The 14,989-nt window shown below is 46.0% G+C and overlaps 1 protein-coding gene across 3 annotated transcripts in view; it reads left to right on the forward strand.

Annotated features, from left to right (window-relative positions):
- The window catches only part of TBRG4 (transforming growth factor beta regulator 4), a 282,366-nt gene that overhangs the window by 90,262 nt on the left and 177,115 nt on the right, over window positions 1-14,989 (forward strand). For all 3 annotated transcript variants that reach the window (XM_069645809.1, XM_069645808.1, XM_069645807.1), the window contains exons 4-5: window positions 3,397-3,568; window positions 4,815-4,972. In XM_069645809.1, coding sequence (XP_069501910.1) covers window positions 3,397-3,568; window positions 4,815-4,972 — 330 coding nt within the window. The remainder of the gene's footprint in view (window positions 1-3,396; window positions 3,569-4,814; window positions 4,973-14,989) is intronic.

Genomic DNA, 14,989 nt, shown 5'->3' on the forward strand with positions numbered 1-14,989 from the left:
TAGCGGATACCTAGTATCCCTTTCTCTCTGCTCCTGTGACTCTCCATTCACATACACAACCCTGTAGTTATGGCTGGTGGCAGTGGACGTGTACAACCAACTATAGTGCTATTTTCAACCGCAGACTGTATTCACAGCCTCGCTTATGCACAATAGGGTCACCTATGTTCTAACATGGTTGCTCCTTTTTTTTTTTTTGCCTTTTCTATCGTGGTTATTTGTTAGCCCTTCTTCTACCACTCTGCAGGGGGAATTTCGAATGTCTTTGGCAGGAACACTTGGGTGTCCCTGCCTAGGCTCCAGTGTGTCTGTGAAGACAGGAAGCCAGGGAGGTGTTTAGCACTCCCCTGCCCTTTGTCTGCTAGAGTACCAGAATTGAACCAGTTCCCACTAGGGGGGCTAGCTGTCATGATTGGACAGCGACCCACCCATTTCTGTAAAATGTTGAGAGAGTTTGCAAAGGGGTGAGTGGGTAAACTGAATAAAAGGTGAGGTTCCTGAGGCAGAGGGCAAGTTGACCACTAGAACATAAGAACCGAAGCTGATGACCAGAGACGCTTGCAGACCCTTCCAGTGTCTGTGAAATGACCACTCTTGTCCTGACCGTGTTTCTAATCAACAGAGGAGCTCCAAAGAGGACGGCTCCTTCCCTTTGGCTGGTGGGACCAACTAGCCTCAAGACCTTCATTTTGGGCCATCCACCTACTTGTTGCATCTTTCCTGGGCTGCAGAAGCTCTATACCTGGGGTACCTGGACCATTATCGAGTGCATCGTCTTCCGAAGATCAAACCTGGCTGAAACTTTGCAGGCATCCGTGTGGACCTCCAGAGGCAGGATTGAAGTCCCCTCACCAGAGTTCAGGATCGAGTAATCGAAGACAATCCAACCGGCGACAGTAGTTTCTTCTTGGCGCTTAGAAAAAGGCACTTAAACCACTAAGAGCTGCTGGAGTGACCTGAATCCATTGCTGCCGACCCCTTCTCCAGAGTGCTGCAGCAGAAGCCCGCCAGAGGTCCACCCTTTTGTCACCACGTCCAAGGAGCAGTGGTCTGCAATGTTGGCTCCTAGAAGGAAGCCAGCTACAATTTCTTCATCACTTTCAAGGTAGTGTGGGGCTTTGGTCGTAATTACCTTGTGCTTTTTCGGTGCTTCCTGACTTTGGAAGTGCTGTTTTCTTAAAGTGAGAGTTGAACTCCATTTTTCTGTGTAGGACTTCAAGCTTGTCCACTATCAGGTAGGCTTCCCTTGAGCTCCTGTGTTTTTTCAAGAACCACTGACTGGTTAACTAACCTTTCCTCTGAAGATCTTCATCAGAACTGGAACTGTCCATTTGACTTTGGCTGTCCTGGTTTCCCAAAGATCCATCTTCTGATCCTATTGGCTTTGGCAATGCTGCTTCCTCCAGAGGTTTTTATTGTGTACACTTTTATTGCTAGGAAAAAGACTGCCTATATTCCTCTGGTATAGTGTACTTGTTAATAGTTGCTAGCTGTGTTCTGCTCAACTTTCCCTCCCATCTCAATTTTGCAACGGGGGTGTTTGGAAGTGCTGATACTGACCTTAACTGATGTAACTCTTTGTGCTGGATATGTAAAGCATAGAATACGTTACTCACCTACATTATTGTTCTATTACTTTATTCCATTTCACATTTAGTGTTAGTAATAGTTGCTGCATTTTAGATTTACTTGTGTACCTTGTGTGGATGTATAAATACATATATTTGAATATAACTTTGAGTGTTTACTTTGATACCTCTGTGATCTGATTTAATTGTACTACTCCACAGCTCTCAGCTCAGCCACTCTACCAACTTGTGTGGTACAGGCCTATGTTAAGAGTTTGGTCCTGAATACCAAGAGAAGTCTTGTGAAATCCCAAACCAGTTGGACTTTAGAAAAACGTACCTAACACCAGGCCATAACCGTCCTTTTGTTTGGCGTTGATAACAAGGCGCCAAAACCGCTGACTGAAACAGGAGACAGAAGAAATCCTTGCTGGGGGTCCTCTCTCGCGACTGCGACTGTGACATCCCCTTCAGAGTCTGTCCTCTAGTCGCCATAACCGAGGAATCCGGAGACCGGTCCATTGTTTCTGCACAGGAGAGAATCCAGCCGAACTTACTTCTGACCTAAGATACTGTGGGGCTAAAGGTAGAACTTACCTTGAGCAGAAGAGTCACTCCACTGTGACTTCAGTGCGTGAATAGGTATTTGGTTGTCCACCCATACCTCTGGACCAGGCTTGTCATCTTGTGTCCTTTTAGGGATTCCTTTGCAGGGCCCCTCTTAACTTGTGTTGTATTGCTGAGCATTTCTTTCTAGTGACAGTATCCTGAAGAACTTTGCTTATTCTGCTACTTCGTAAAACCTTGGCTCCACTCCTACATTGACTTTTCGTATAGTTGGTGATTGGACTTGAAAAGCATTAGAAGCTCTGAAAAGTATCCGTAGACCATTAAGCGTTGCTACTGTGTGTATAACCAACCTTTTTCCTTCCAAAAGACTTTCTCTGATGTGTTTTTGGCAACTATATACAAGTCCTGTTTATCTGTAAAGCAACGCGAGTGCGCGGTGTACCGATAATACGGTAGAACTGTTATTAGCGTTAAACTCTAACAATTGTAGCCCCCAAACAACTACTACTGAAGTAATCACCTCTGAAGTATTAAGAATTACTATGTGGGTTGGTTAGTGAAATAAGTATGCATCTACCTTTCTTTGTGCAAATAATAATACATGTATATTTGTATAAGAGAATCTTCCCTCTTAGCAGGGCTATGTATGTGCCCTTCACGTCCATGAAGTGCATTAATTAAAAAAGGTATGATGGGGCAAATAAAAAACAAAACTTGAGAAGCCATAAATATACAAAAATATATCGGCTTTTAAAAGCTGCAGGTATGTATTCATCTGTGTGTTTTTTTTAATTATTTTCTACATAGTAGTCAAAAAGACGCATACCATTCTCTGCACTACTGCAACGTCATAATTACATTGCTCACATCTTCTTTTCATTTCATCACCATTCTTTGAAAGAACATGGCATGGATTTTCTAACTGGTCATTGTTTCGATAAAGACTAACCTGGCTTATCCTGCAGGTCGAAGTTATTTCTTTTCAAATTGTTTGAGTTTACAACTTGCTGGAAATGGCTTATCTTGCTAAATGAATCTATTTAAGGACAGACCAAGATTCAAATAACTAAACTGGAAATTCTTTGCTTAGGCAGTACTCCGCTATTACTCTGGCTCAGGGATGCTAGAATCTGATGACTAAATGTAGTATGTATTGCATGCTGTTCTCCCACACAGCAGTATTTTCCCCCAGACATCAATGCAGGCCAAATCCCAAAAGTCTGTGTAGTGTACCATTGTCGTCTCCCCTTTCTTGCAGGCACTGGAATATGCAGAGCACTTCTCACCTGATGAAACGCGGAGGGTTTTGCTGGCTCTGGCTGCCCAGAAAAGACGCTCTGTCCCCCTACTCCGAGCACTCTCCTACCATCTTGTTCAGCGGCATATGGAGCTCAGCACTGCCGTTCTATTGGATGTTGCATATGCATTTGGTAATTAGAAGAGGCAAAGAACGGCATGAACATATGCGTGTGTAATGAAACTGCTGCACCGCATTCACTGCATGAATCTGCAGTTCATTAAATCCGAGTGGCTGATATACTGACTTCTAATTCCTAGTCCTGGTTCAGCCGCGAACCCAGCAACACACACCTTTCCCTGTTCTTAAATTGTGCTGTAAATTGAGGGCTAGAGAGCAACGTCGTAATGTATATTGTATTGTGAAAATAGGTTATTCAAATAGGGTAGGAATTACAAGATTCTTTATCTTACTTTCCCTTTGAACAAGTACTGTTATCCAGTCTTGTTTACAAGCATTAACTTTGAGAGTGTCTGGAGAGGAGGGGCTACCGTTGTTTAAGGTGGAAGGTGGATATCTGGTCGGGCTCACAATGCTATTGAAGGGAAACATCATGCCGTCTGTAATGCGGCTTCAATAAGATAAGCATTCAAGTCTTCTAGCATGCCAAGCCTGATTCCCATTTGATTCATTGTAGGAAGTTAACTGCTTTATAATGGCTCAATTGAGATTTCAGTTGCAGACATTTGATTTTTAAAAAAATATATTTTAGAATGTTTGGCAATGTTATATTAAAGTTCACTGAGTAAAACACAGTGTGTCAGAAGATGAACTATAGTAGGATTTTCCTTTATTACATAGCTTTTTAATCGTCTCCTAAATGACTTGGACATCTGTCATAAAATATGTATTTTGTAGCCTTTTAGCTGGCATTGCCTGGTCCCTTGACTGGTGCAGTGCTCCTTTGAGGAGAGTTACCCTATTGTACCCTTTGGTATCATTAAATACAACAACATTAACAACATGCAGAACACTTTATTTCAGTTTTTCTTTTCATCATTTATTGTTTGAATTCAGGGATTTGCTACTTCAGTGTAGTGACTTGTTTTTACTTGACAAACACTTTCATACTTGCGCACCCCTTCTTCTCTGTCCCCTCTGTGTGCACGTCCCCCTTCTCTGTCCCCTCTGTGTGCACGTCCCCCTTCTCTGTCCCCTCTGTGTGCATGCCCCCTGCTCTCTATCCCCTGTGTGCAGGCCCCTGTTCTGTCCTCCTTGGGTGTATGACCCCCCTCTTTCTGTCCTCTTAGGTTCTCACTTGCTCCCCCCCCCCTCTGCCTTCTCTCACACCCCCTGTTGTCTTTCCGAACGTGCAGATGTAAAAGTTTAAATGTTAGTCACTTCAGTTAAAGCAATTCCTGCTTTCTGCCGTTTTTAAGGACAGCTGAATTTCCAGCAGGCCCAAGTATATCAGAAGATGGCATCTGATCTGCTTCCAAAGGTGCCCGAAATGATCCCGAGTGATGTGGCTCGCTGCGTCAAGTCCATGGCATACCTGAAGTGGCTTAACCTACCGCTCTTTGAAGCCTTTACTGAGGTTAGTCTTGTCTAGCTTGAGAGGGGTGTGTGATAAAAGGGAGTGATTGATGGTGGCTGAAGGAGTAGAGCAGTATTTGAAGCAAACTGAGTACATGAGTTCCCTTTTTAAGTTAATTCATGGAGTGCTTCTGTGAAATTGTGGCTGGAGCAGACAGGATTCTGAATTGCCCTGTGGTATATTATGCTTCTGTTTGCTAGTCGTATTGTGCGAGTATAGCCTGCACTGTTGGTACGAGAAGGGGTGTTTGGACCCAATGCACGATCCACCAATGTCCTCTGTTCCAATTGACATGGATGTGAAGTGTGCAGTTGGCTTTGAACCCTCCCTGCTGATAACATAATTTGAACCCACAACTTGTTTGATATGGACTAATTATACTAAGCAAAGCCCCTAAGGTGATGGCTTCAATGACTTTCATTCACAAAAGTACTTATTCAGCAGCAGCTCTGATTTGTCTGTAGAGTGGATATTTAGCATTAGTAATATGTGCCAGTGAAAGAGCCTTCGTCCAGAACTTTGAAGTCGTAAGTGCTCAATCTCTTAACATGTATGGATCGGCTCACCAGTTCATTATGATGCCTGCCAAAGGCGGAGAGAGTAGTTCTCAGGTGGCCAGGGCACGGCCATTGCCTTTGGATCCAGACCCTGGGTGTGGACAAGTGCAGGAGGATCACCTGGGTGAGGGTGTCCTCTGGGAGTGGGGGTGAGACATCTGATGGCAAGAGGCGGTATCCCCCTCTTCACAACACACCCCTACCCAGAACTTCCTCCACCTTTTATAGGTTGCTGTAAGTCTTGTCCCGTTGGTCCTCTCTCCAAATTCAACAGGTAACCACATCAAAAGGAGGCCTAGGAGAACAAACACATCCTCTATCTCCCAACAATAAAATAGTTACCTTTCCACTGACAATATTTTTATCACCTCTCGAAAAAACTACAACTCTCACACTTCCTACTTACACTCTAGAAATCCCATTTACCAAAACACTGGGACGAAAAAGAGGTGACGGGAAGCTATGAAGATTACCCGTAGAAACCAATGCACCAGGGATTCATATGGGCAGTCACCATTTTGTCCCATTTTGTCCCGGTAGTGAGGCCAGGCAAGGTCAGGACTCCCTTTTTACAATCATTTCCACCTGAAACCTGTTACCTCTCCCAGAAAGTATAAAAGGTTGAACACACACACACTTGGAGCGAGCTGGTGGATGCTGGATGGTGCACAGAGGCCTGCATGAGCGAATCTGAGCTGCCTAATTGCTGGGCCTGTGAGTACAGGGGAAGCTGCAGTGTGGTGAGGGAGTTCTAACTTCAGGGAGCCAAACCAGGGGCAGCTGGGGGTTACCTGGCAGTGCCCACACCAGAACTCCTCCCCTCGGCAAAACAGGAAAGCCCAGGCCTTTGAGGGGCAGGTGGTGAGGCCCTGACCTCAGAGACATCCTCTTAAGACCCTCTGCAGCTACCAAAATCGCCTGAATGCCATTAAGGGGAGCCAGTGAAGTGGGAGCCAAATAAGAAAACTACATTGTTGAAATTGAAGTCCACAGACATTTAAAAAAAAAAAAAAGGTTTGAGCAAAACGAGAGGGTACGAGCCCAACTGAGGGAGACCCGTAGGAAAAGCTAAAGGAGAGGTCCGAGCCCGACTGAGATGAGAATTGAAGCAAGGTGGAACACGAGAAGGACCAGAAGATTTGGGAAACCCTGAAGTTCCCTGTAGGAGGTTGCCTCAGGAAAACCAGGAGAGACCAGAAGACTGCATTGTGTTTCAAGGACGCCAGTGACCCTCCCGGGTGAAAGACAGAGTTGGAGAGACGAGGCCAAGCCTGTGGTATTAACCTGGACTACTGAATTGAAGCCACAAAGCGAATGAACTCTGAAAAGCATAATGGTCAAGATTAAACACTGCAAAAGGGGAAGTGAAATGGTGAATGCTTGAAGAGAAATATTTGAACTTTTTTCTTCTGGTACAGAACTACTAAGACGCTCGGGCGAATAACACAAAAGGAGAGTGGAAGTGAAAGTCGAAGTGGTCCTGCGGAGGTCCATAGTAAAGGCCTTGCATATTTGAAAGTCTATGACATCGGTGGAAGGTCTGAGCGCGACTGAGGGAGACCTGGAATGTGAAATAAGTTAGGGGGAAGGAACCCCTAGCTAATGTGAATAAAACTTGGGGATGGGGACCTCTGCAAGTGTTGTGATTGTTGAACTGTGAAAGAACTTTTTTGTTGAACTGTGAAAGAACTTTGGTAAACTGGAAAACCAGTGACTTTAACGTTTAAGGCCAAGCGGGCCTCAAACCACGTTTTGAACTGCTTCTTAATAACCTGAGTGCGTCATCCTGCCTATTGGGGCGGGGGGGGGGGGGGTGCTTTATTCCGTGCTGTCCAACGTGGGAAGGAGAGCTGACTCAGCCATCTTGATTCTTTGTTATAACATCGACTTCTTTGCATACATATTCCCCTTTACACACTTTTTGTATGAGATAGATAGGGCAGGCATTAGGTTTTGTTAATATAGGCCCTTTTGATTTGACAGAGACTGACTAGGACTGTGTTTTCTTTATTATTTGATGGTAGAGACTATTCCCATCATAGCTATAGGGCAAAGTAGGAGTTTTTCCAAACCTCACAAATCTAATAAAGGTTTTGAAATTGGTGTCATACTTGTGATACCATGTCTTCCTTACAATCCCCAAATCTTAGTATCAGTCTGTACTAGTTCAGGACCATAATAGAGTGGCAGAGCAGTAAGGCTTATCATAAGAGGATGATGTGAGCTGTAGGTAAGTACACTGAATCGGGTGCAACAAAGAAGCACTTACACATATAGTTATATAAAAAGTATATATTTATTATATTTACACCAGAATCACCTTAAATACGTTTACACTAGAATACTTATAATCACTTGATACACTTCAAAGGGTACTTTCACTTTTGTGTTTGTTCGAGGTTACATTTGTAGCAATGTTAGAAAGGTAAAAATTACAATGTTATTGTATTATTGGTTCTTGCGCACTCATGCGGTTTTCAACGGTTTATACAGTAATGCATTTTCTCTGCAAACACATACAGTAAAGTCACTTAAAGGGAGCAAAATGATTAGTTCAGTGCAACATGAGCTTAGTTCAAGGTTCTAGAGACGGTTTCTTTGCCTAGCAAGTCTTAAGAAAAACGCAACCCTAGCTAAAGGCAGTTCGGAGAGGGCTTGAAGTCTTGACCAACAGTGAATACAAAGAGTTCCAGTGGATTTCTTCCAGTGTCTAGAGTTATTGCTGCAGCAAGTTAACAACTAACAAAAGGAGGCCTTTAAACTGACTTGTTAATGGGAAACGAGCAGCGGCTTTGGTCGGAGGTAAGAGGGGCGGGCTTGCCCTGAACACCTACGTGCACTCCAATGCTGACCTGACCTCAGGATTCCTTGATCTGATGACAAAAGGCAGTTCAATGGACGTCTCTCAGCAGCAATCTCGAGGGAGGACCTGTGGCATGACTTTTGGCAACTTTTTGGTTTACTCTGCAGTTTTGGCACCTTTTCAACAGCACCAACAAAGGACAGTGATCGTCCGGTCAATCTTCTTTGCTTCCTGCAGTCCAACACTCTAGTGAGGGGGCCTGGGTGAGTTAGATCGGTTCTCTGGCGGGTCCTTACAGGTTCAGCAAAGATTTGGACAGATTTGGCCTTTCCACGGCGATGCACTCGAAATGGGCAGCAGGTCTCCTTGTATTGGCGTTACGCAGCTCTGGCAGCCCCTAGGATCTCGGGAGATGGCTTGTTTCAAAGTTCGTCTTGGGGCTGGTTGTTCCCACCAGCTAAAGGGAAGGAGACGTCCTCTTTGGAGCTCCTCTGTCTAATAGAAAACAGGGTGAAGGCAGCAGTGGTCGCTTCACGGTTTTGCAAAGGGTCTGCAGGCGATTCTGTTCCCTGTGGTTGACTTGCCTTTCACTCTAGAAGCCTCCCCTTTTAAACAGTTCCAGCACACACTCCTCTGCAATCTCTCACTATTTTACAGAAAGGGGCGTTTGGCTGTCCAATAAGAACAGCCAGACCCCCCGCCCCCTGTGGGGGCTGGACCTATTTATGCACTCTAGCAGACAAAGGACAGGGGGTGGGGGGTGGAAACCTCCTCCCCCACTTCCTGCCTTTCCATACTCTACTGGTTCCCGCCTAAGGCAAGACCTCCCCCGCCCAGAATGGTAGAAGAAGGGCTAACCAAGAACAACCACACTAGTAATGGCGAAAAAAGAAGGGAGACCCCCAAGTTGGTACGTCGGTGCCCCTATTGTGCACTACCAAGTCTATGGACATAGCTTGCGGTACAACAAACACACAATAGTTGGTAGAACATGTCCGCTGCCACCAGCCATAACTAGGTGATGGTCTATCTGACTAAAAGCATCACAGGAGCAGAGAGAAGTGGGATACTAGGTATCCCTTTGGCACTCCACTGAAGGTCGTGTGCCAGTTTCTCAGACTATAGAATTTTGGGAGGGATACTAAGTATATCTCTATCCTTTAAGAACTGTAGTTACTTGAGGATATATGAAAAGAATCTTAAAGGAGGACCCTAAGGATCCCCGGCAACACTGCCCATAAGGAGCTGTGTGCTGCAGTAGTAAAACATAGATACCTTTAAGGGCTATGGAGCAGACAAACTCCATAGTACAGGTAGAATACAAAGAATAGCATTCCAAAAGACAGATCCCACTAGAAGAATGAATGAGGGGAAAAAGGCTCCACTCATTCAGGATTGAAAGAAAAAGGTCCAGAAGTCAAACAAAAAAGTGCTGGCAGTCTCACTAGGAAAGGGCATGAAGCACAAAAATGATACATCTCCCGAACACTTATCTCAAAATATTTTGTTACAATTGCAAGTTTTACATGAAAGGCTGGTGGCAGTGGTTTTACCTTAACAAGTTTTAGTCTTTATTACTCGCAGGCTGTTAATTGAGCCTCGGTAATGCACAGAAGGGCCACCATTTTTCTAAAATTGTGGGCTGCTTCTTTTTTTGCCATTTATTGTGTGCTTGCTGTTTCTGAGGACTTCCCCTGCCATTCTAGGCGGGAACGACCTCGGTGGGGGTTTTGTTTTGGGTGTGAATCCTGTGGATTCCCTGCCCAGGCTCCAGAGTGTTTGGAAAGGAACAAAGTGAAGGAGTCGTCCAAAGCTCTGCAGCCCTTACTTGCCTGAAAGGGAACAACTCCCAGTGAGGGGCTGGCTGTCCTGATTGGACAGCCATGCTGGCCCTTGCTGTAAAATGCAGGGAGAGAATGCAGAAGTTGTGCTCTAGTTCCTGATAAATACTCCGAACCTGGAAGCGGCTGACAAAGTCGACCACCGGAACCGAACCCGAAGAGGAAGATGAAGTGCTGCAACCTTGCAGAGCTGCAATACCCCTCGAGCCATTGTGCGGTGTACGTCTTCCGAATTCCGAATCGAGCTGAAACCTCAATGGCATCCTGCTGCAACTCCAGAGATGAGATTTGAGTCCTAAAAGTCCCCTCATCAGAGTGCTGGACCTTGCAAATGATGAGAATTTTACCGGCGATATCTGGCTCCTGATAAGGGCGCCAAAACCAGAGTCGCATCCAACCGCAAAGAAGGTCTTGCCTGGAGCTTTCTCCATTGATCCCTGCTGGAAAAATCACTTCTCCTGTCTTCCGTCTTCATGACAAAGGAATCCATCGACTGGGTTTTTCACTAAGGATCCTGAAGTCTTCCTGCTGCAACTCTTTTTCTGTGTTGAGGTACTGTGTTGGTTTGGGTATTTACTTACCTTAAGCCTGTATGATTTCGATAAAGCTTGTGGGATGTTTTCTGGGATTGACCCACTGCTGGAATCCTCCTACGGTGTCTTCCCAGAAGCCCATGGACCCTAACTAACTTTAAAGTGAACTACTTACTTGTTTGAACAGTTTTCCACAGGAACCCTGACTTTTGCCTGCAACAGAACCCCATCTCACTCTGCCTACAGCCGGCTCCTATCACTAGGGTCTGTCTTCAGCCACTGTGTGAACTCATGCAATAGAATATAAGACTGGATAAGTAAAGGATTCTGTCTAACAAGTGTTGAAAAGTACTTATTTGTGAAAGTTAATTGGTAATTGTAACTCTGGGAGTGAGCAGTTACAACAGTTCTTACTTACCTTAAATGTGTTGTGCCATTCTGAAAAGTGTATATATAAGGTCCTGATGTTGGTGGGGACAGGGGCTAACAAAACATGTTTTGGTGCTGCCCGTCTTTAGGAATGTGTCCCTTTTTTGCATTTTTGTATAATATGTGTAGGCAGTTAAACAATTACATCAAGTGACTGAAACAGTTATTTCTAGTGGGGGTGGGCAGTGGTGTTTGTTGTGAGAGGAAGTTCCTTGTGTGCGCCCAGAAAGCTGAGGTTCTAAGCACCTGCTTTAAACCACTGGTGGTTGGTGTGGGGACAAAAAATAACAACCCCATTCTTTTCTGTGTCATTTTGAAGCAACTGGGGAAACGTTGAAGGATCTCCCTAAAATGTGGTTCGACTTTTGGGGTGAAATGCAAACGAATTATCTTTTGGAAGACCAATTGAGAGCTTTATGACAAAGTGGGCTCTGTGCAGATGGGCTGGACTCATCTTTTATGTAAGTGAGCATGTCTTTATAGTACTACACTCCCAGCATAATCTGCACATCAGGTTACTTGAAATTGAACTGCTTCTTGTGTGATGTGCAAGTTCTCACACAGTTCCAAGCATGGGTCTAAGCAGTGTGTTGGTCATGAGAGGGAGGGCTCACCAAAGTGAGGAGGCAAGACACCGAGCATTATGTAGATAAAACTTTGCAATTCTAGCCTGGACACAAGACCGAGATCTGCATTCACCATTTAAGAGACCTGAAGCTCTGTTTCTGGGTCCTTACAACTATGAGTTCTATTTTAAGTAGCCTGATTTATGTTTGGAATGTGTTACATGTATTGACAATGAGTACCTTTTACCAGATAGTTATGTTCTCAGACTCCAGTTCTAGATATAGTGAGTTATTTATTTCATGACTTCAAAAAAACATTTTGCGAAGCACTAACATGTGCCCACACTATGCCGATTGTGTTCCCCGACCATGGTGATGGGCTTCATTGCCCTTTGCAAACTATATGGGGGTTCGTTATACATTATCTCGATACAAAGACATGTAACCGTTGTACTCTGGTACTAAGTGAAAATGCTCACATATTACATTATCGCTGAATGATGAAATACAGCCAAGTACAAAACACAAACCCATCCTCGTCCCGTTGTCTCTATTACTCCTGCTTTCATTTTTTTCTTTCCCCATTTTGAGCTTCCACCCTGTTGCCCCCCTTTTCCATTCCCCCTGTCCCCCTGTCCCCCTTTCCCTCCCCTTCCTCCCTTGTTTCCCTTTCCCCTTGCTTTCCCCTTGCTTCCCCCTCTTCCTTTCCCCTTTCTTCCCCCTCTTTCCCCTTTGCCCCTTCCCTCTCCCTCCCTTTTATGTATGTGTACCGCGACAAGAAAATACGCCCAGAGACATCAATACACCCACAAAAATAAAGTACACGCGCACACACATACATACACACACGCACGCACACACTTGCAGAACCACATGCACGCACGCACACACACACGGGAACGGAACCGCGTGCACACACGGGAACAGAACCAAGCACGCACGCGTGTGCACCAAAAAGGGAACAGAACCAAGCATGCGTGTGCGCGCACACACGGGAACAGAACCGTGTGCACGCGCACACGGGAACAGAACCAACCAAGCACGCATGCACGCGCGCACACGGGAACAGAACCAAGCACGCGTGCGCGCACACACACGGGAACAGAACTAAACACGCGCGCGCACACACACGGGAACAGAACCAAATGCACGCGCACACACACGGGAACAGAACCAAACGCGCGCGCGCGCACACACACACGGGAACAGAACCAAATGCGTGCGCACACACACAAACGCGTGCACACACACGGGAACAGAACCAAACGCGTGGGTGCGTGTGTGCACACACGGGAACAGAACCAAATGCGTGCGTGTGCACACACACTGGAACAGAAGCACACACACACACGGGAACAGAACCAAGCGCGCGCGCGCACACGGGAACAGAACCAAACGCGCGCGCACCCACACAAACGCATGCGGGAACAGAACGAAACGCGCATGTGTGCGCACACACGGGAACTGAACCAAACGCACGCCCCCACTCTCTGCCTGGTGAAGAGTCTGAACCTCAGAGTTGGAGGTGGATGAGCAGAGGGCCAGAGAATGAAAGTGCTTAGGAGGAGAGAGTATGATCTAGTATGGGCCCCAGCCCCAGAAAGTATTGTGGACAATACAGGTGTTTTGCCTCACAGGAAGGCGCAGGTAGAGGGGCCCAAGGAGGGGGGGCCAGAGGGAAAGAGGGAGTAGTGGTCCCAATGAGAAGGATATCATTCTTACTGGCATTCAGGCAGAGATCATTAGAGGCACACCATTCCTGAAATCTGGATAGACCATCAGGAATGAGCAGGAGAGGAGAGGAGGCTGAGGGGAGCTTGAAGGAGAGCTGAGTGTCATCCACAGAACACTGAAAGTTGGGAGAGAAGGTAGAGATGAGATGGGCCAGAGGTGTCGAGTAATGGTTGAAGAGCCAGGCTGAGAGGTTTGAGCGCTGGAGAACACATATGGAGAAGAGAGGTGGTGGAGAGAAAGGACCCCAGTTGGACCTGGCATGGTCGATCGGAGAGCAAGGAGGTCAACCAGTCTAGGGCCTGGTCAGTGATGCCCAGGTTGTCATGGAGGTGGTTGATCAGGATGGCGTGGTTGACTGTGTCAAAAGCTGAGGAAAGATCAAGGAGGATGCGCACAGAAGGATGGAAGGCTAGAGTAGAGTTTTGACAGCAGGTCTTCACAGGCGTTCAGGAGAGCAGTTTCCGTGCTTCTGGGTGCTCTAAAGCCAAACTGATGGTCATGGAGACAATCAACTGATTCGGTATGGAGAGTAAGCTGGGAGATGGGCAGCTTTTCCAGAAGTTTGCCCAGGAAAGGAGTGGTAGAGATTGGGCGCTAATTTGCCCGAGAGGAAGGATTGGCATAAGGCTTCTTCAGGAGGGGGTGCACAAGGGAGTGCTTTAGGGGAAAGGGAAAGGTCCATTGGCAAAAGAGTGATTGCAGAAATTGGCCAACGCTGTAGCGAGGGTGTCGATGTGGTTCCGGAGGATCATTAGAGCCTGCTTGGACAATACTTTCATAAATCGGTCTTGTCTAGAAACATCGTCGAGAAAGAGGAGACGGGAGGAGGAGAGGTAGAGGCAGCCGGAGTGGGGCTTTGAGAGGTAGAGGGAGAGGAAGAGATGAGTGGTGAAGTATGAAGTCCGTGCTGTGCAGAGGTCCTGGGAGGGAACAGGAGAGATGGAGACTGCAGCAGGATTGGCCAGTTCCTTGCATGGCATTCCAAAGCTTCGGAGTGGCATAGTCCAAGGCACACTGTCTGCCCGACACCAGATTCATTCTCGGCACAACCAAAAGATTGGCTTAAATCGACCTTGAATTTCTGTGAGCACGTAACCAGGAGATTCCCTCAGATAAATAGCTGGGGCTAGTACCAAATAGACATTTATGAGTAATGGTAAGAAGATAGAAAGTTATCAGAGCTTACACAGGCAGCCAATGAAGTGCACGCATAGCCCGAGAGACTTGATCTTTCCTTCTTAATCTCTCAACAATTGCACAGTGCTGTTTCGTATTACCTGCAATTTGGCAATATTGCCCGCCCTTGTTCCATACAGCAGATTGCCACAGTATTCGATTTTAGTGCTGATAACAGCCATTGCTATAACAACACAACTCTCCTTGGATACAATGGGTCTAATTTGGCTCAACAGCTTAAGATGGTAAGCTGAGGTCCAAACAGTGTTATTCATATGGACCTTCATGGTCCTGAGTCCGACACCTAAAGGGTTAACCTCACCTAAGGTGGCAATAGTAAATCCTGCAATAATCTTTTTCTCAGGTCCAAGTTTCTTG

This window comes from Ambystoma mexicanum, chromosome 2p, assembly GCF_040938575.1.
Source record: "Ambystoma mexicanum isolate Mex_15411 chromosome 2p, UKY_AmexF1_1, whole genome shotgun sequence".
In the NCBI taxonomy this organism is placed as follows: Eukaryota; Metazoa; Chordata; class Amphibia; order Caudata; family Ambystomatidae; genus Ambystoma; species Ambystoma mexicanum.